Source organism: Mustela lutreola, chromosome 17 (assembly GCF_030435805.1).
Source record: "Mustela lutreola isolate mMusLut2 chromosome 17, mMusLut2.pri, whole genome shotgun sequence".
NCBI classification, from domain to species: domain Eukaryota; kingdom Metazoa; phylum Chordata; class Mammalia; order Carnivora; family Mustelidae; genus Mustela; species Mustela lutreola.
This window is the reverse complement of record NC_081306.1, coordinates 11,904,177-11,925,426: the sequence shown is the minus strand read 5'-3', so window position 1 is coordinate 11,925,426 and position 21,250 is coordinate 11,904,177. Positions and strand designations below refer to the sequence as shown.

General features: G+C 47.9%; 1 protein-coding gene across 1 annotated transcript; it reads right to left on the bottom strand.

The window, feature by feature from the left end:
* Nucleotides 1-731: 731 nt before the first annotated feature.
* LOC131819647 (group 10 secretory phospholipase A2-like) lies at nucleotides 732-19,663 on the bottom strand. The gene is made up of 4 exons (XM_059154897.1): nucleotides 19,535-19,663; nucleotides 15,922-16,072; nucleotides 14,577-14,683; nucleotides 732-933 (listed from the first exon to the last, which is right to left on the bottom strand). The coding sequence occupies exons 1-4, from the start codon at nucleotides 19,611-19,613 to the stop codon at nucleotides 791-793; spliced, it is 480 nt and encodes a 159-aa protein (XP_059010880.1). The 5' UTR covers nucleotides 19,614-19,663; the 3' UTR covers nucleotides 732-790.
* Between the last annotated feature and the right edge of the window lie 1,587 nt (nucleotides 19,664-21,250).

Here is a 21,250-nt window from a genome sequence, read left to right as displayed (position 1 = left end):
GCTGAAAGTGGTTATTCTGGATTGTGGGAATAAGAGTGATATTTTTCCTCCTTTATATTTGTCTTTATCTTTTTAAGCATTGAGGATATACTACCTCTGTAACCAGGAAATTTAACCGTTAGGTGGAGTAGGATGGAGAATTCTTCCTTAAGCTCATAACTACCAAAATAGGGCTTCACAGAAGTGGGCATCTTTTTTTTTTTTTTCCTTAAGATTTTATTTATTTGAGAGAGAGACAGAGAATGCACGAGCAGGGAGAAGGAGCAGAGGGAAAGGAAGAAGCAGGCTCCTCCCAGAGCAGGGAGCCCAACCCAGGGCTCGATCCCAGGACCCTGAGATCATGATCTGAGCAGACAGCAGACGCATAACTGACTGAGCCCCCGCCCCACAGGTGCCCCATGAATGGGCGTCTTGTTTACTGCCTTTTCCAGGAACACAAAACAAGGCCAGGCACATGGTGGGTGTTGGTTCACGTGGCCCACCCGCTATCGGGAGCAGATTAGAGCATAAAGCTCAGCCCTTTTCATAAAGGGTGAACCTCAAATATGGTACCAAACCCAATACAGCCATAGGCATAGTTGTGGTTTTATAAAATAAGCACGGGACTTTTGACCTTAAACTGGAAGCCACACAGCCTTCAGCCCCAAGTTCCGGGAGAGAAAGCAAACATGGTTTGCAGCTTTCACACTTGGCCTCCGTTCCCTCCTGCAAAGAACTGAATGCAGCTGCTGTTGATGAGTGAAAAAAGTTTTTATTTCCTTATGTGAAAGAACATTCCAAGTTAGGCTAGTCAGTCACACTGGGGCGAGTCCTTCTCACATAAGAGCCGGGGGTAGAATAAGTACTTTAAGTTGTATTGAGTCTGGGCTAGGCAGTAAGCAATCTCCTTGTCACACTTGCACAAAAGCTCCTGGCATTTGTTCTCCGTGGGTCCTGGAAGAAGTGGGGAAACTGAGTTAGAGCAGGGCCTCGAAGACACCTGATAAACACTAGGGAAGCCAAGTAGTGGGAGGCAGGAAGGGTTGTAAGTTGCATCTACGTGCGGCTTGGCAATTCATGCGATCTCCGCCCTGGCAACTTGGGAAGGGAGGCGACGTTGGCCCCCGTTTATGGAAAAGGAAACCTGAAGTTGCCAGGGAAGTATTTTCAGATGGAAAAGACCAGAGTCTGTGCAACCTTCCGGCTTCTCTTCCGCATCAGTATAACACTACGTCCCCTGAGGATCTGTGCAGAGGAGGAGTAGGTGCCTGCAGTGCTCACTCTGCTACTTCCTAGCCGGGTGATCGTGCCTTCCGAGCCCGGTCCTCGCTGGAAACGGAGATTACAGAGAACCCCGTGTAGGGCGCCCAGCTTCGCAAGGGACAAGCACTCAGTCAAGGTCGGCTCCACCTGCGTCTTTCTGCCTTCCTTCTCCACGTCTCTCCCCCAAGCTCCTTCAAGAGTGTCTTCCATCTTTCCTTTCCAGCCTGAGCCTGCCTCCCAGAGACCCGGAGGCTGCCACTCCAAGGTCAGTCTCCTTGCACCTTGGTAGTGGTTAGAAAGATTTCCTGATCTTCAAGGCCTAGCCTACTGATCAAGAAGGTATAATGCCTGCAACAGCTTTGGAAATCCTGCCTAACCATGCCACCCAGTGCCTTTTAGTATGGGCTTTTAATGATTCAGATACATGTAAATATAAAACCCACTCACCACCGAATCCTTCCAAACTCCCGCCAGAGGCGCAGTGAAGCTCCAGCTTTGGAGTTGACCAGCGCGGTCATGGAGGTAGCAGCTCTGTGCTTTAAACACATAACTTCAACCCTTCTAGGTGTTTGCTCAGGGGGACACAGGGTCACTAATAGTCCCTGCTTCTAAGGGTTGCTGGGAGAATGAAAAGACACCCAGAGGTTAAAATGCAGGGCATACAGTAGACACTCCATGCCGTGGACACTCGGTAAGCTGGAGTTGACCTCCTTCCGCGGCCAGCTGCTCTTGAAGGATCCTCTCATGTTCCTTGTAGGGACCCCTGGGTGGCTCAGTGGGTTAAGCATCAACCCTCTGCCCAGGTTAGGATCTCAGGGGTCCTGGGATCGAGCCCCACATCGGGCCCTCTGCTCAGCAGGGAGCCTGCTTCCCTTCCTCTCTCTCTGCCTACTTGTCATCTCTGTCTGCCAAATAAATAAATAAAATCCTTAATAAATAATAAATAAATAAATAAAATTTTTAAAAAAATGTTCCTTGGAGACCCTCACAAGGTAAAGCATGAGAGCTTCCCAAACTCAGGTCCGTGGCAGCTTCAGGATCCTTCCTTTAAATCCCCTCATTTTAAAACTGTTATTATTTAAAACAGTTATTATCAATTATTTAAAATAAATAAATTATAATTATATTACATGGTATTAAATTCTAAAAAAAAAAATTAAAAATTAATTCTATCCTTGCCATAAATAGAAAACCAAAAATCTTGTACCATAAACTGGTGGAAAAACAAACCAAGTGAAAACACAACAAAAACCGGTGGGAGTGAATTTGTAACACTAAAGGCTGGTTAGATGCTCTTGCCTACCTAAAGGCTGTAAGCCCCAAATCGGGGTGTCTTGGTTAAACATGGAGATTAGCAAGTGCAAGAGAGGTTTAACCTCCCCAGTTGTCAGACCATCCCACAACCAAAGCTTCTTCCTCACCCCTAACTAGAAAAATTAACAGAGAACCGAAAGAGAACATCCTTATCGTGTAAATTCATCATGAAGCTTTCCACACGCCAACACCCCCAGATCCAAAAGCCTGTGTCTACACGCTCTACAAGATGCCTCAGTTATAATTCGTTACATCGATAACAAGAAGTCAGAACGACGGGTGCCAGTGTGTGTTTCATGCATTTCTGCAGAACTGGGAACTGAGCAAAAGCTCCATGGTCCCCATCTCACCCAACCCTCAGGGCTGTGCCACAGGCACCCCAAGCTTCCGGAGGAGAAATCCAAGTCCATCTCACCCAATCACACCTTGTGACCTATCTGCAGGAAGGGAATGGAGCACAGACTCAGGGGACGCGTCCACACATACGATTCCTGCTTGTTACACAGGGTTCTTTAATAGGGTTTTAATGACATGAGAAACAGTGTACGATCAGCAGAAAAATAAGGAGTACAAAACATACCTCCATATATATATTTTTTAAGATTTTATTTATTTATTTGACAGAGAGAGATCACAAGTAGGCAGAGAGGCAGGCAGAGAGAGAGAGAGGAGGAAGCAGACTCCCCGCCGAGCAGAGAGCCCGATGGGGGACTCGATCCCAGGACCCTGAGATCATGACCTGAGCCGAAGGCAGCGGCTTAACCCACTGAGCCACCCAGGCGCCCTTTAAATATCCAATTTTTAAAAAATATTTTATTTATTTATTTGTCAGAGAGAGAGCGAGTGAGAGCGAGCACAGGCAGACAGAGTGGAAGGCAGAGTCAGAGGGAGAAGCAGGCTCCCTGCAGAGCAAGGAGCCCGATGTGGGACTCGATCCCAGGACGCTGGGATCATGACCTGAGCCAAAGGCAGCCGCTCAACCAACTGAGCCACCCAGGCATCCCTCTCCATATATTATTTTTACACCTGATCCTAGCCAAAAGGCCGAGAAGCGATGCCTTGTGTTTTGTTAATGATGCGCTTGAAAATACGGGAAAAACACCAGGAGTTTAGTCAAGGGGTTGTCTGTATAGTATCAATGGAAGTTTTGTTTCCTGTAAAACTTACATTTTATAATCTCAGAGGTTTCTACTTCGAGCCCTATGATACTTTCCTCACAGAGAAAGCAATCTCAAAATTTGAAAGATCGCTATTTCAAGGCATAATTTAATATATCTGTTAGATTTAAAATGTCTGTACCGCCTAGTCTCAGTGCCAAAAAGAGATGACCTATGGGGGCCATAGTGGCCTTCGTGCCCCCTCATAGTCACCAGGTTCCCCCTTTACTCCCCAAGCATCTATAAATAAACACGATACACATTTTTTTTTTTCAGTGCCCTTGCCATGTAAATTCTCCTTCAAGAAAAGTCCCTGAGGGGCGCCTGGATGTCTCAGTCTATTGAGCGTCCGCCTTCAGCTCAGGTCATGATCCCAGGGTCTTCAGATCGAGTCCCGCATCAGGCTCCTCACTCAGCAGGGAGCCTGCTTCTCCCTCTGCTGGCAGCCCCCCCGGCTTGTGTTCTCTCTCTCTTTCTCTCTCACAAAATAAATAAAATCTTTAAAAAAAAAAAAAAAGGCAAAGTCCCTGAGCCAGCCCCCAAGCCCTTTCTGCATACAAATACTAGGAATGGCTCGAACTCACCATCAGACCCAGCAGTTCTAGGGCTTGATGCTAGAGAACCTCACGCAGGTGCCCAAGGATTTATGAGCCAATACGGGCTCTGCAAACACCAGCAGCGGTCGATGGGCAAGTGGTCAAAATAAAGTGCCTTCATGTCCCAAACCAGGTGTTCTCAACCGTGGGCATTTGGCAATGTCTAGAGACATTTTGGGTCATCACACTGTGCGGGGGGCGGGGGGGGTCCTGCTACTGGAGTCAAAATGTCAACAGTGTCAAGATTACAAAATTTTGCCATAGGTTATTATCTTGCCTTATTTTATTTTATTTTTTAAAAGATTTTATTTTTAAGTGATCTCTGTACCTAACGTTGGGCTTGAACTCACAACCCCGAGATTAAGAGTCACAGGCTCTACTGACCAAGTCAGCCAGGGCGCCCCTTATTATCCTGCTTGAAAAGAATGAGGTTGACCCCTATGTTCCAAGATGTCTAAGACACGATGTTAAGTGAAAAAAGTAAAATATAGGTAGTATAATCTGATATTATATGTATATATACACGTGTGTGTGTGTGTGTGTGTGTGTATTTACAGACATACAAATCTGGTAGAAGTGATGCCAACCTTAACAGAAACTAGTTAACTCCAGTGGGTGCAGTGTCACTATCTACATTAGAGTCTTTCTTTCTTTCTTTCTTTCTTTCTTTCTTTCTTTCTTTCTTTCTTTCTTTCTTTCTTTCTTTTTAAGATTGATTTATTTTAGAGAGAGTGTGGGGGGAGCAGCAGCAGGAGAGGAAGAGAGAGTTTCCTTGAGCAGACTCCCTGCTAAGCACGGGCCCTGCTGTGGGGCTCGATCTCACAACCCTGAGCCATGACTTGAGCTGAAACCAAGAGTAGGACGTTCAACCGACTAAGCCACACAGGCGCCCCCCCGCTGCCTTACAGTATCTCCTTAGCGTTTGAGTTTTTCACAACAAACACGTGTTGGGTTTGAAGGAGAACAAGCAGGTGGATGAATGGACAGATAGATGATGAGGGGTGGATAGATGGGTGACAGATAAAAAAAAAAATAACGCATAAAAATCAGTAACAGAACAAGACCATCCAGCAGCAAGCCCTCTGCCTGTAGATCTCCCCTGGACTGCCTCACAAGAGACACAGGGTACCCCTAGAGCAGCATGACCCCATGGACACCCGAGGAAGGAGCCACCCTGAAGCTCCAGGGTGGTCTTGTTCCCACAGAGCTGGCTGACTAAGGATAGGCTTGCTGGGACAAGTGCCCATGCCATCTCCTCTCCTGTCACTCGTCCTTCCGTATGTCCTCCCCAAGACTGCTACCACAGCCTCATAACCAGTGCCTGGCTTCCAATCTTGCTCCTTCCAGGATATGCTCCATACCGCAGTCAGAGGAATTCAGCTAAAATGCAAATCAGATCATGTCCTTCCTCCGTTCAAAACCCTGGCTCCCCATCTGGGCAGAATGCTTTCAACGCTGTGTACAGTCCAGACCCTATCGCACTGACATCATCACCCTTCACTCTCACCTAAATGACTCTGCCCCAGCCTCACCATCCTCCTTGAGCTTCTTGGACCACCCAGACATTCATTCCTGCCTCAGGACCTTTGCACTGGCTATTCCTACCACCTCTTTGCTTGGCTCCTCTCACATTCCCCAGGTCTCTGTTTCAATGGCATCTTATCACTGTTTCTCTGGCCCCAGGCCATTCTATATAAAAGAGTATCCCTGACCCTGCTCCCCTGCATTTTTTATTGAGGCAAAATACCCAAAACAAAATTTACCATTTTATTTTATTTTAAAGATTTTATTTATTTATTTGACAGACAGAGATCACAAGGAGGCAGAGAGGCAGGCAGAGAGAGAGAGGAGGAAGCAGGCTCCCTGCCAAGCAGAGAGCCCGATGCAAGACTCGATCCCGGGACCCCGAGATCATGACCTGAGCCAAAGGCAGCGGCCCAACCCACTGAGCCACCCAGGCACCCCCAAAATTTACCGTTTTAACATGCACAAGTCATTTAGTACCTTTAACATGCACAAGGCATTTAGTACCTTCACAACGGTGTGCAACCATCACTCCTATCTAATATATCCAAAATATTTCTATCTCTCCCAAAGAAAGTTCATACCCACTAAGAAGTCACTCCCCATTACCCTTCACCTGAGTCCCACTGATCTCTCTGGGCAACCACTAACCTGCTTTCCATCTCTATGGATTTGCCCATTCTGGACATTTCATAAAAATGGAGTCACACATTATGTGACCTTTTGCCAGAAGCTAGAGCTTCTTTCTCTTAGCCTCATGTTCTCAAGATTTATCCCACTGTAGGGGCGTCTGGGTGGCTCAGTGGGTTAAGCCTCTGCCTTTGGCTCAGGTCATGATCCCAGGGCCCTGGGATCGAGCCCCACATCGGGCTCTCTGCTCAGCCGGGAGCCTGCTTCCCTGCCTGCCTCTCTGCCTACTTGTGATCTCTGTCTATCAAATAAATAAATAAAATCTTAAAAAAAAAAAAAAAAAGATTTATTCCACTGTAGGTTTAGGTGGTGAAGGTGACCATACGTGAAGGTATGATGCTTCACCTGCTTTTTTCTAACACAGTACTTACAGCAGCAAAGAGCACAGACACTATATCCCACCCTCCTCCCTTTAGAAACAGAACCTTGCCCTCCGTCTTGCCAAAACCCTAGCATGGGGCCGGGCACAGAATAGATTCTCAATAATACGTGCTGGGAGAACGACAGGAAAGCCGGTCACCATTTCCGATCGTCATACAAACTCGGCATCTAAATTTCATTACTCTCATTTTACGGGTAAGGAAAGCAGAGCTCAGAGGGATTCAGTAACTTGTCCAAGGTCACAGCACTAAGCAGTCGGCGAGCCAGGATTCCAGCCCCAGATCAGCTGCTCTAACACCTGTACCTTCTTTGCACTCCAACCCTTCTCCCTGCACAAAAAAGTGTCTGTTTGTTTGTTTGTTTGTTTGGGAGAGACAGAGAGTGAAGGAGCGGGGAGTGGGGAGCAGAGGGAGAGAGAGAATCTCAGGCAGGTACCTCGCTCAGCACGGAGCCCGATCCGAGCTCGATCCCACGACCCTGAGATTATGACCTGAGCTGAAATCAAGAGCCGTCTTCTTAACTGACTGAGCCCTCTAGGTGCCCCAGAAAGTTTCTTTCAAAAGCAAGACGTGCCCCCCACCACTCCATAGCCTCAGGAACACAACTGCATCGTGTTATTCAAGAAAAATAAAAGCTTAAAAGGAAAAAACAGCCCCCATGGATTAAGCTTAAAATAAAGGTCTGACAGTAAATATTACCAGAGGCTTTACAAATTTTTTAATATATTTAAGTCAGGTCCATAAGTGGAAAATGGGGCGACACCTGTAATTAGGTAAACAGCTATGTTCGGAGTATCTCCAAACAGAAGAAGAGAGTATTTTTAGCCAAAGACAAATGCAGAAGAGATATTTTGGTTCTTTTCATTTGGTTCAGGGCGGGCCATTCTGTAAACAGGCATGAGCGCCACTAGCAGACACACCAAAAAACAGTTTACAGACATCGCTTTCACGTGCTTAGCGGCAAGGGGAACATGCGGGTTGAAGGGAAAAGGGAGAGCACTTTAACCAATTTCCCAGTTAAGCCCCATTTTACACCCTCTCTGCCCACCCTGGGGCTGGGCAGTCTGGGGACAGTCTGTGGACAGGGGGGTGTGCCCCGGAGAGGGCACATGACCACCACATTAAGTGAGTCCTTTCTTTCCCTGAGTTGCTTTCAGTTCCCCTGGCTTGAAATAAGAGGGCTGGACAAGTCAATGTGTGGGATACTTTCGGTCCTAAACATTGATATTATGTCTCTATATTAATTCAGCTTTGCTCTTCTACCAACTGCTACTTCATGCAAAGGAGATACAGGTAAGAGTCCACAAATCTCTAAGACCATCCTTCCAGTAACCCTTATATTGGCTTCCTTCCCTGCACATCAGGAGTAGCGGGTTTAATGGAAAGTCATGCCAGAACCTCCGTTCTCTCTAGTGGAGGTAATGGAGGTCAGAGAGAGGTTCAGATCAGGTTGGTAGCTGGAGGAGAAGGAAAGGGAAAGAGTAACAACCCAGTCCAATCTGTTTATCATGTTATAAACCCCCTTTTTTTCATCTTTGCAACACCCATCTTCAAGGTAAGGAAACTGAGGCACAGAGAAGTCATCCATCTAGGGCCATGTAACTCTCAACAAGGGTACCAAGACTATTCAGTGGGGCAAAATGAGTCTCAAATGGTGTTAGAACAACTGGATATACAAATGCAAAAGAATTAAGATGGATCCCTACCTCACACTATATACAAACACTAACTTGAAGTGGATCAATGACCTAAATGTAAGAGTTCAGGGGCGCCTGGGTGGCTCAGTTAGATAAGCATCTGCCCTCAGCTCAGGTCATGATCGCTGGGTCCTGGGATCAAGCTCTGCACTGGGCTCCCTGCTCAGCAGGGAGACCGCTTCTCCCTCTCCTGTTCTCTCTGATTGTTCTCTCTCCCTCTGTCAAATAAATAAGCAAAATCTTTTAAAAAAACAAACAAACAAATGTAAGAGTTCAAATTATAAACTGTTAGAAGAAAAAAGGAGACAGTGGATTCTTAGGACATCAAAAACACAATCAACAAAAGATAAAACAGATATGTGCATCCAAGATGTTATCAATACAATGCAAAGACAACCTACAAAATGGGAGAAAACATTTGCAAATCACAAATCTGATAAGGGTCTAGGATTTAAAATATATAAAGAACTCTTATAACTCAATAACAAAAAGACAACCCAATTAAAAATGTGCAACCTGGTGGGCTCAGTCGATAGAGCATGGGACTCTCAACCTCGGGGCTATGAGTTCAAGCCCCATGTCAGGCGTAGAGATCACTTAAAAATAAAAATGTTAAAAACATATGAACAGGGGCACCTGGATGGCTCAATGGGTTAAGCCTCTGCCTTCGGCTCAGGTCATGATCTCAGGGTCCTGGAATCGAGCCCCACATTGGGCGCTCTGCTCAGCGGGGAGACTACTTACCCCTCTCTCTGCCTGTCTCTCTGCCTACCTGTGATCTCTCTCTGTCAAATAAATCTTAAAAAAAAAAAAAAAAAGATTTACTTATGTTAGTGCTGAAGTGTATAGAACAGTCAGAATTCTTTGATTTAAAAAAAAAAAAAACATATGAACAAATAAAAAAATAAAAATGAGTAGAAGACTTGAATAGACATTTCTCCAAAGAAAACAAGCACATGAAAAGATGCTCAACATCATTAGCCATCAGGGAAACGCAAACTCAAACCAGGATGAGATACACTCAACACCCCCACTGAAAGCAAGGAAACAAAACAAACAGGAGATAACAAGTGTTGACAAAACTGTGGAGAAACTGGATCCCTCATACAAGACTTATGAGAACATGAAAGATGTGCGGCTTCAGTAAAAAAGTCTGATGGTTCCTCAGAAAGTAAAAAGATGACTCATAGTGATATTCCCCAAAGAAATGGAAACAGTGCTCAAACAAATACTCTCACAAATGTTCAGAGTAGCACTGTTCCCGGCCCTAAGCAGGTGCAAAAACCCAGTATAAACACTGTGGTCTATCCCTACAAAGGGAATGCTGCTCAGCCATAAAAAGGATTGACACTGAGGTACCTGGGTGGCTCAGTGGGTTAAAGCCTCTGCCTTTGGCTCAGGTCATGATCTCCGAGTCCTGGGATCGAGCCCTGCATCAGGCTCTCTGCTCAGCAGGGAGCCTGCTTCTTCCCACCCCCACACCTGCCTCTCTGCCTACTTGTGATCTCTGTCTGTCAAATAAATAAATAAGATCTTTAAAAGAAAAAAAAAGGAATGACGTTCAGCTGTGTGATACCACATGGATGAACTTTGAAAATAGGATGCTAAGTTAAAGAAGCCAGACGCCAAAGGCCACAGATTGTCTGAATTCATTTATAGGAAACATTATATATATTTTGTTTATGTGAATTATATACATAATGTTATATATAATATATTCTGTTATTATATGTAATGTAATATATGTAATATATAATATATAGTTATATATTATATGCATATTATATATGATATAGTCATATATCATATATATCATATCTCATATTATATATATTATATATAGTTATATATCATATATTATGTATATAACATATAGTATATATAGTTATATATCATATAGTGTTATATATAGTTATATATCATATATTATAGTTATGTAGTTATAATAGTTATATATTATATTACATGTAATAACAGAATAAATATAAATATAATAAATGACAGAATAAGTATAAATATAATAACAGAATAAATATATATTTATATATATAATTATATATGTATTATATATAATCATAGAATTCAGTTGAGATATATATTATATATAATGACAGAATTCAATATATATATGTGTGTATATAAAATTAGAATTGGTAGATCCATGGAGCTGGAAAACAAATTTGGTTGCCAGGTGCTGGCGGAAGGGGGATTGACTGCTTAGTAGGGTTTCTTCTAAGGGAGAGAGTGGGGTTGGAAGAAAATCTTTTGGAGCTAGACAGAGGTGGTGGATGACATTATGAATGTATTAAATATCACTAACATTTATACTGTAAATGTTTAATGTTGCCTTATGTTTATCTCTATTAAAAATAAGAAAGAAAGAAAAAGTTATGGGACCAGTTTCTGGGTCAGCAGCCTTACCTACCTAGTACCTATGCTATTACTTCCTATACTTACTTGTTTTCTAAGATTTTTTTTTAAGATTTATTTATTTATTTGAGAGAGAGTGAGAGCATGAGAGGGGAGAAGATCAGAGGGAGAAGCAGACTCCCCTTGGAGCTGGGAACCCGATGCGGGACTCGATCCTGGCACTCCAGGATCATGACCTGAGCCAAGGGCAGTCGCTTAACCAACTGAGCCACCCAGGTGCCCTAATACTTTTATTTTTAAGTAATCTTCACACCCAATGTGGGGCTCAAACCCAAGACCCCAGATCAAGAGTCACATACTTTACCAACTGAGCTAGCCAAGTGCCTCATTACTTCCTTTTCTTTCTTTTTTTTTTTTTTTAAAGATTTTATTTATTTATTTGACAGAGATCACAAGTAGGCAGAGTCAGGCAGAGAGAGAGAGGAAGGGAAGCAGGCCCCCTGCTGAGCAGAGAGCCCGATGCGGGACTCGATCCCAGGACCCTGAGATCATGACCTGAGCCGAAGGCAGCGGCTTAACCCACTGAGCCACCCAGGCACCCAGCCTTTTCTTTTTTTTTAAGAGAGAGAGCAAGTACACACCTATGAGTGGAGGAGGGGCAGAGAGAGAGAGAGGGAGAGGGAGCAAGAGAATCCCAAGCAGGGATTCACAGGGATTCATTCCACAACCAGCATGCGGAGCCAGACAAAGGGCTCGATCCCACAAACCTGAGACCACAACCTGAGCCAAAATCAGGAGTTGGGTGTTCAACCAACTGAGTCAACCAAGCACCCCATTTCCTACTTTTAAAATGGATTCAGCTTTTTTACTCATTTGAAAGGAACCTATACGCAGAAATTACTACCCATCAGAAGGTAATTTTTGTTTTTAAGATTTTATGTATTTATTTGACAGAGACACAGCGGCGAGAGAGAGAACACAAGCAGGAGGACTAGGGAAAGGAAAGCAGGCTTCCAGCCGAGCAGAGAGCCCCATGCGGGGCTTGATCTGAGGACCTGATCTCAGGGCAGATACTTAAGGACGGAGCCACCCAGCCACCCCCATCAGAAGGTAACCCTAAAAATACATGCATCAGTCCTTTTTTTTAGTACGTCATTTAAAAAACAAAACAAAACAGTAAGGTTAAAAAAAAAATCAGTGAGATCGCCCTGAGGGACACTTGATAGTTTCTTTTAAGACCTTATTTATTTATTTGAGAGAGAATGAGTGTGAGAGAGCACATGAATGGGAGAAGGGGCAGAGGGAGAGGGAGAAAAAGGCTCCCCATTGAGCAGGGAGCCCCATGGGAGACTTGATCCGAGGACCCTGGGATCATGACCTGAGCTAAAGGCAGTCATTTAGCCCACTGAGACACCCAGGCACTGCAACACTTAACATTTTTAATTGCTGTTTTATTTTTCTTTTAACTTCTGGAGTAGCTGGCCACCTAAACTGTACAATGACGTTAGGATGGATTTTGATACACTCTTCCTTATTAAATACATGCTGCTTGCTGGTAAAGACAGACACATAGATAAATGGGTAGGTAGACAGAGAGATAAATAGGAAGAATTTTTTTTTTTAATCGCAGAATTCAGTTGATGAACGGAAGTATTCTTGGATCTAAGCCTGCTGTCTCTGTTAAAAAAAAAAAAAAAAAAACCAGCAGGTGTTCCAGGGATGTTAAAGCTAAACTAGCACTGAACTGAGACTTTCTCCTCCACAGTTAGAAGGATTAAAAGAGAGGGGCACCTGGCTAGCTCAGTGGTTAAGTGTCTGCCTTCAGCTCGGGTCATAATGCCGGGGTCCAGGGACTGAGTCCAACATCTGCCTCCCTGCTCAGTGAGGGAGTCTGCTCCTCCCTCTCCCTCTGGCCCTCTTCCTGACCTCCTGCTTTTGCTGTCACTTTCTTCTCTCAAATAAATAAATAAAATCTTTAAAAAAGAAAAAAGAAATATTTATTTTCCATAATCAAATGAAGAGCACAAGGGAAGTGAAATATGATTGTCACTTGGCCTCAATGTGAGGCAATAGGGCATGGTGGGGACTGGGGCAGATGGGAGAGAGAGGCCCTGCCTATAACTGGCAGCCCCTCTAAGCTCCAGCCAGTGGTTGCTACCGGATCTGATGCTATTGGAGCTCCCAATTTTTTTTTTTTTAAGAAAACTGGACATTCAGAAATTCAGATTTTTTCATGTGACCTCTTTTGATTTTTCAAATACTGGCCCCAAACTGCTTTTCTAAACACTGTGCAGGTGAAGCAAGACATCTGCAGGACAAACATGGCCCAGGGGACACCAACCTGCCCTATTTTGAGAGATGAGGGCACAGCATTCCAGAGAGAGGAAGGGGTTTTCCTGGGGTCCCCAAATGGTAAGTGGTAGGATGTCTCTAGAACACGGGCTTGTTCCACTGGCTCAGCCTTAGGGAAGAAAAGCCAGTGAAATGAACACTCATATTACCAGCTCAGTCCAAGTTCTACATCCGCCCCCAACCCCAGCCCCAGCCCATGGCCTCTGGTCCTCCTAGTGCAGGACATTTGGGACTAGAGCCTCAGAACCATGGTGAAGGGGGAGGGGGGTGGTCATCAAACCACTCCACGGCGGAGTTGGCCTGCATCTTGAGAGGATCACACACACAGACACGGGCCCTTCTCACCAAGCTCTTTCCTTTCATTTTCTTTTGGTTCCTAACATTCTGTTGCAGAAAATTCTAAACACAGAGAAAAGCCGAATGAACCACGGAGAACATGTGTACACCTGCCTTGCCATGTCTACCACTGACGCTCCGCTTCACCTGTCCTCCCTCCGTCTGTCCACCCACCCGTCCATCTGTCCACCTTTTTTCATTTTCATTCATTCTGATGCCTGTCAGAGTAATTGGCAGAGATCGGGAACATCACCCTTACACAGCTCAGGCCGTGCACTCCTTTTCTAAGCTTTGACTCAAAAGTAATTCATGAAGACATTCTCTTTGTAAAGGAAGAAACATATTACAGGAACGTGAACTTGCCTACCGCCGCCCCTGCCTCAGTCCGATCTGGTGCCTGGGGATGACCACGGCCCTCTGCAGCGTGCCATGTGTCTCTACATACCTTTTTCTGAGCTTTGCAAGTATCTGCAGGTCTCGGTGAAAAGCAAGCATGCTACTATGTTGCAAGCTGCTGCTTTTTTTTTTTTTAACAGAAATTGTGCTTTGCTGGATACCTCACCCTCTGGTTTGCTTTTCCACTCAACACTTTCTCTGGGTCAGCCTGAGGTGCTACCTTATCCCTTTCTCTGGGCTGCAGAGTCGTCCACGGTAAGAACACATCACAGGTTTATCTATCCATACCCCCAGCTGATGGACATCAACATCGGTTATACCTGGTGTCCTTTCCTTGTTGGCTTTTGTCCTGATTTCTTTGTCTGTTTCTCTAAGTGCTCTGTGTTAAAGATCACTTAGAGTAGATAACCCCCTGGGGGGGCGGGGTGATCCCTGCAGGGCTGGGAGAGGTGGTGAGTTCCTGCAGCCAGGATGATGCCCGGGCCGCTGGGGGAGGGAGGTCGGGCCCTGCTGGGGACTCACCGCACACGATGCTCTGATTGACACACTGCCAGAAGTAACGCTCAGTCTTGGGTCTGCAGCCAGCCTGTTCCGCCTTCGTGTAGCAGCAGTCGTGCTGGTGACAGCACCTGTGGATGGTAGACAGGCAGACCATCAGGTGGGTGGAGGAACGGACCACAGGTAAATGAGGACACACAGGGAGCCAGCATCTTCTGGTCCAAGCTGGATCCCCAAGAATCCCCACCTCCCAGGGAAGTAATTTTGCTGACCCCGTTGTGTGGGGTCCCCTGGCCCCTGCCGGCCTCATTCTGTGTCTCTGAGCTCCAGCACACCTGCCTCCTCCTGGTGCCAGGAATGAGCAGAGCCCCACCTGCCTCTTGACTTTGACCTTGCATGGGACCAGCCCTCTGCCTGGGATGGCTTCCTGCCCATCCTTCCTCTCTCCAGGTGTCAGCCCCAATCCCAAGATGTCACCCAGCTCCCAACCTCCCCAGCCTATGACGGTCTCCTGATTACACCCTCTCATAGAACTGGGTTCCTTCCCTCCAGGACAGGTTTACAACGAGACTCTCATTTTAGGGAAAAGACGGATGAGCCTCTGTCCTCTGTACTGGCCAGAGCTCTGTGCGGACAGGACCATTTCTTGTCCACTCTAAACAGTGTCTCCAGTGTCCAGCCCAGGGTCTGCCACATAATAGGACATCAACCATAATAATAATAATGATAATTATTGATATATGTATGATTGATATATATATGATTGATATTGAAATATATGATAATTTGCTGTCGAGCCATTCTGAGAAACATCCACAAATCTCCCCAAACCTGCCCATCATTCATTCATTCACTGGCGCTGTCTCCATCCAGCCACTAGTCCCACTGTGTCCAGAGCCCTCAGTGGGACCCAGCAGGGAGAGGTCAGCCAGATGCGCTCTGCTCTCAAGGAGCCCCCAGTCTACTGATGGAGGCAGACCAGCCACCAGACACCAATCCGTGGTGTCCTCCATTTAATCTCTCCTGCTTCAGTGCCCTCATCTCTAAAATGAGATTGTTTTGAGGACTGAGAGGGATTCTCAAAACAGTTCCTGGTGCCTAGTAAGTCTGACCAACTCTATGTTATTTTTGCAGCCCAGGTAATTCATCCCAGGGCCAGGCTGGGGGGCAGCTGCCCCCCTCCCCTCCCCCGGGGTTTGTCCTCATTGGTCACATCACCCAGAGGACCCCTTGTCTGCAAGGTTGTACCATGCGCTTGGGATCATGCTAGTCCAAACAGAAACCTCAGTTGTGGGTATTCCCTTAAATAAGCCTTAACTACCCCAGGCGGTGGGGGACCTCCTAAGCCCGGGTCCAAGCACGCACTCACCAGTCGATGGCGTCACGGGGCTGGCCATGGCCTCCCAGACCACAGTAGCATCCATAGCTTATGTAGGACAGGGGGCTGCGGCTGCCAACACAGTTCATGGTCCCTGCCAGTTCTAGAAGCCCACGCCGGTGCACGTGTGACCTCTGGGAAGCTAGAGGGAAACAAAGGTCAGAGGCTGCAGGGCAGGGCTTGGGGAAAGGCTATAGTCCGAGAAGGGCTTGGATGACCGTTTGGGTTTGAATCGCAGATCTCCTACTTCCTCGCTGTGTGACCTCGGACAACTTACTCAACCTCTATGAGCTTTGGTTTCCTCATTTATAAAATAGGGAGAATGAAATGCCATCATGCATGTAAAGCCCCTGGCACATGACAAGCTCTAACTATTATTAATGTCTTCAAGGCAGCCCTGAAAGAGAAAACAAGTCACAGAGCCACAGCATCCAAACAATCACACCACGGGGCCTTTGCACAGGCTGGTCCCTCTTCCTGGAATGTCCTGATTTCCAGTCTCCTGCCCTTGTCTACTCCGGATGAAGTCAGACAGCTAGTTCCACATCAAATGTCTGTCCAGTTGCCTGTGCTGGGCACTGGGCATCAAAGATGAGCTAAACAGGGTGCCTGCCACCAAGGAAGGCTCCCCTGCAGGGTCTTTCCTGTCTGTATGTCTCCCCTGCCCCCCCAACATGCCCCTCCAGACTTTGGAGCAGGTCTTTTGTTTCTTCCTTTATTTTCACTGCCCAGGCATGGTTTCCTCCCACATAGAGAGGCCCTGAGGCTTGAGCCCAGCCACCTGTCTGGTTTCCCGGGCAGCTCTGACACACAGCAGTGCACAACAGGAGGGACTGGACCCTCCCCCCAATGTTTCACAGGTGAGGAAGAGGAGACTGAGGACGACCCCCACAGTCACACAGCCAACAAGAACCTGATCTGACTGGGGGGTTCTCACCCAGACTCTGACCTCCAGACCAGTGCACCTTCCTCTTCACCCAATAATGGCAAGGGAAGGAGGCCTGCCAGGGTGACTGAGCTGAGAGGCACCAATGGGGCCACTGCTTGGGGTCAGGGACCTCTAAACCCACTGTGACCGGGACATCAGATGATCCCAAAGGAACTCCTCCTTCTGGTGAAGGCCACAAATGAGTCTGGTCTCTGGCAGTGGTCAGTAAAACCAAACAGAGGGGCACCTGGGTCGCTCAGTGGGTAAGCCTCTGCCTTCGGCTCAGGTCATGGTCCAGGGTCCTGGGATGGAGCCCCACATCGGGCTCTCTGCTCAGCGGGGAGCCTGCTTCCTCCTCTCTCTCTTTGCCTGCCTCTCTAACTACTTGTGATCTCTGCCTGTGAAATAAATAAATAAATAAATCTTAAAAAAAAAAAACCAAAAAACAAACAGAGCAGCAGTAAAGAGTGCGATCACTTGAGCCTCACCCCCTACCAAACACCATGCTTCAAAATGGACGGGTGTCTCTTGTTGTCAACAGCATAGCCTCCTTGTCTTGTAGGCCGCTGTTATCCCCATTTACAGATGGGGAGACTGAGGCTTAGAGAAGCACAGGGCTGGCGTGACCCAGAGCAGAAACTCACACGGCAGCCTGCTGGATTCCTGGGTGTCCGCTCTCCATCTCTTGGGGCCGGAGGAGCCAAGCCAGGTCTGTACAGTGTGTCTCACCTCTTCATCTAAAACAAGTTTTCAGGGCCGCATGGGTGGCTCAGTTGATTAAACATCTGCCTTTGACTCAGGTCATGATCCCGGGGTCCTGGGATCGAGCCCCATGTTGTTGGGCTCTCTGCTCAATGTCCCTCTCCTTCTGCCTGTCACTCTCCCTGCTCGCGTGCTCTCTCTCTCTCACTGTCAAATAAATAAAACCTTTCCAAAAAAATTTTTTAAAACACGTTTGGATCACCCTGACTTTTTAGAAGAGTCCAGGCCAAAATTAACCCCATGGCTGTTTTTTTTTTTTTTTTTCTGGGTGGAAAAAGTACCATATTTGTGGGGGTGGGGGAATAGAGGTGAGTTAGATAGAGAGACAACATAGCGACCAGTTAAAAGTTTCTCCTTCCTCTCTGGGTGACCAGTCCTTGCCCTCCCTCCTGGCCAGGTGCTGCTCCCAGCTGCCCACACATCTGCCCGAAACCGCCCCCCAACCCCAGCACCCAGCGCCTAGCACCGTGGCTCCCACCACCGTCCAGATAAAGCTCAGGGGCCTCAGCCCAGATGCCCTGCATGAGTGGGCCCCTCCCCCCTTCCCAGATCCTCTCTCAGAACCCTCACGCAGATCCTGCTCATCATTAACTTCTCCTCCAGCCGAATTTCCCATCACAGACGCCCTGCAAGGAACATACCCTCACCCCATGTTCACCAGGCTCACCTGTCACCTCATTCTATAATCGGCCTTGCCTCCAGGGACTATAGGGGTCCTTACCACACTGTGCAGCTGTCTGCTTATGGAAGTGACCTTCTATTTATTTCTTTTAAAGATTGTATGTATTTATTTGACAGAGAGAGCGCACAAGCAGAGGGAGCGGCTGGCAGAGGGAGAGGGAGAAGCAGCCTCCCCACTGAGCAGACAGCCCGACGTGGGGCTCCATCCCAAGACCGTCGGATCATGCCCTGAGCTGAAGGCAGGTGCCTAACCGACCCAGGCACCCCTGGGAGAACTTCTCGACTGGGAGATCTTTGAGGGCAGATTTCTGGGGTGGACAGCTCCACAGAGTGGGCTTCCAAAAAAGGTCCCTTGATCTCCGGACCCACCAAGCCCCACGGGTCACTTCCCATCTGAGCATACTTGAAATGGGCCCAGTCCTAACTCCATGCTCCAAGCTGTCCCCCACCGTGACCTGACCACACTCTGGCCATCTCACAGTCCTGGGCACAGCCCTCGAGAGAGAACCAAGGCACGGGGCAGCCGTCCAGCGCTGAGTTTAGAACCAAGGAAAACACTCCCTCCGTGCCAACTTAGGTGAGGTAGGTCATTCTGGGGTCTGTTTGCTCTGTCTGCCCGCGACAGCCTCTGCTGGGGAGTGCCAAGGCTGTCCAGGCGTCCCGTGGCCTGAGTGTGTGTGTGTGTGTGTGTTCCCTCCAAGATACCTTTGCTGTGTCCCTGTGTGAGCCTGTCCATGAACCCTACACCTGCATGCCCAAGTGAGGGTGAAGGTGTTCTGTGTCTGCCTGTCTCCCTGCTCATGGGGCATCCCTATATTTTCCTGTGATTGGGTGTGTCTGTACACCCCAGAAACTGTCAGGTGCTGAGGAGACCTCTGCAAGGGTGATGGCCAAGGGCAGGTGAGAAAACCACTTTCAGTCCTTCACCTGCCCCTCCCAGGTGAACCCCTGATAGCCCTACCTTAGACCTCAGCGACAGGTGGAGTGAACGATCAGTTCACGGACCCCAGGCCCGCTGACTGGAGGGTGCCCTGGGAGGCGAGGGGACAGGGCTGGGGGACAGGCTTCCTGGAAACCTGGTAAGGAATGCATCCGTGGGCCGGGAGAGGAGCGCTAGGAGATCCTGGGGCCCCCGGGAGGGGAGGGGAGGAGGCTGAGGAGTTGGAGGGGCTGCAGAGGGACCGGAAGGCAGGGCTCCCGCTTCCTCCGGGGCCGCACTCCTCCCTCACTCACCGGCGTGTCCGGGTCCCAGCAGCAGCAGGAGCAGCAGCAGAGGTAGCATTGCGGGCGGGCTCAGAGGCAGCGGACCCATCCGACGGCTGCAGGTGCCGGCCGCTAAGGCGGCGGGTGTCCTCTCGGAGCCCCGCAACCCCCCTCCCCGCTGCCCCGCCCGGCCCCGCCTCCGGCCTCACCCAGCCCCCGGGCCCCGCGGGCAGGCGGGGCGAGCGCTCCCGGACCTCTGCCGCTGCCCCCCCTCCCCCGAATGCGCAATGGGCGCGCCGGAGCGGAGGGAGAATCCGGCTCCAGATGGGTCGGACTGGGAACTGAGGAGAATGGCAGAGGGAAGACGCGGGTCGGTCAAGGAGGAAACGTGCCACAAAGGTGCTCCGTGGACGGTGTCACCTGCAGCGCATTCCCGGGACTCACCTGGACGTCCGAAAGGAGCTCGACACTCGGGGGAGGGGGAGGAACTGAACTGGTCTTGAACATTTTAGTTTAGTTTAGTTTAGTTTAGTTTAGTGTTTTTTTTTTTTTTTTAAGATTTTATTTTATTAAGTAATCTCTACACCCAATATGGGGCTGGAACCTCCAACCCCAAGGTCACTCTACTGACTGAGCCAGGCAGGCGCCTCTTAAACATGTTAAACGCAGGAAACTTGGCGCTCCTGCTATCCCTCGAAATCAACCCTCTGCAGCTCCCCCAACCCCCACACCACCCTATTAGGGAAATTGAGGCGGTCAAAGATTGCCCCAAGACAGAGCTGGAATGGTGGGGGTTGGGGAGGAGGGGGAGGTTGAAGAGGTGTGGAAGCAAAGCCCACAGCCAATCGTCCTTCCGCCTCGGGCAGGCATCGCATCTGCATCTGCTTGTCTGCTCAAGGGCAGTAAGGCTGTAAGGATCAAAGTGACCCCGGGAGATACAGCAGAGCTGGAGCTCAGCACTGCAAAGAGATGTTTATACTCCTTGGTCCCTGATGCAAGCCCTATCCAGCTTGTCAGCAATTTCTGTTGATTTTGAGTTGTAACTACTTCTGAGAGTGGAACCCCCAACCCTTCCCACCTCCACAGGAAAACGCTGGTAGAGATAATAGTAACAAAGGTGATGTCATGGCTTACCAGCCATGGTGTGCTAAGGGCACCAGACACATATCTTATTATAACCTCAGACCTCTGATGGCCCCATGTCACAGGAAGAGACGGAGGATCAGAGAAGATAAGAATCCAGAATTAGGAGAGGGCAGATTCCAATGCCTTCTGGCATGGTGGTCAATCTTCTTGTGCCTCCTATGAAAACCTGAGTCATGGGGCCATCCAGGTGCCCCACACTGAGATCACTGTCCCACAGAACAGGTGTCAAGTCAAGGCTTGCCCACTCTCGGATCGTGGATTTCCAACTCTCCCCAACATAGGGTAGAAATAGACATTTCTTCTAAGGGTCTCCCATGAACGATGGGGGAATAAAATAACCCATGTCAATCCAGGAGAAATGCTTTTGCTTTCAAGGACTTTCCCAGTCGATACGCACAAAGGAAAACCCTCTGTTTGGTTGTCATGAAACTTTTCATGAAAGGTCCATTATAATTAACAAGTCAGGAAAGTCTGTTCTCAAGATCAGAACTGCTATACCCAAACTCTATCACTAGTTCTCCTCCATCATCTGCAAGGATCATTTACGTAGAATAATTTGCTCCCAATATGGCAGATGACTGAGGCATTGGGAACATCATC

Coding starts and splice junctions, on each gene's coding strand:
- LOC131819647 (XM_059154897.1), bottom strand. CDS start 19,613: ATGGGTCCGCTGCCTCTGAGCCCGCCCGCAATGCTACCTCTGCTGCTG. Junction 14,684..15,921: donor CCCCGTGACGCCATCGACTG/GTGAGTGCGTGC, acceptor TACCATCCACAG/GTGCTGTCACCAGCACGACT. Junction 934..14,576: donor CAATCAGAGCATCGTGTGCG/GTGAGTCCCCAG, acceptor CACTTCTTCCAG/GACCCACGGAGAACAAATGC.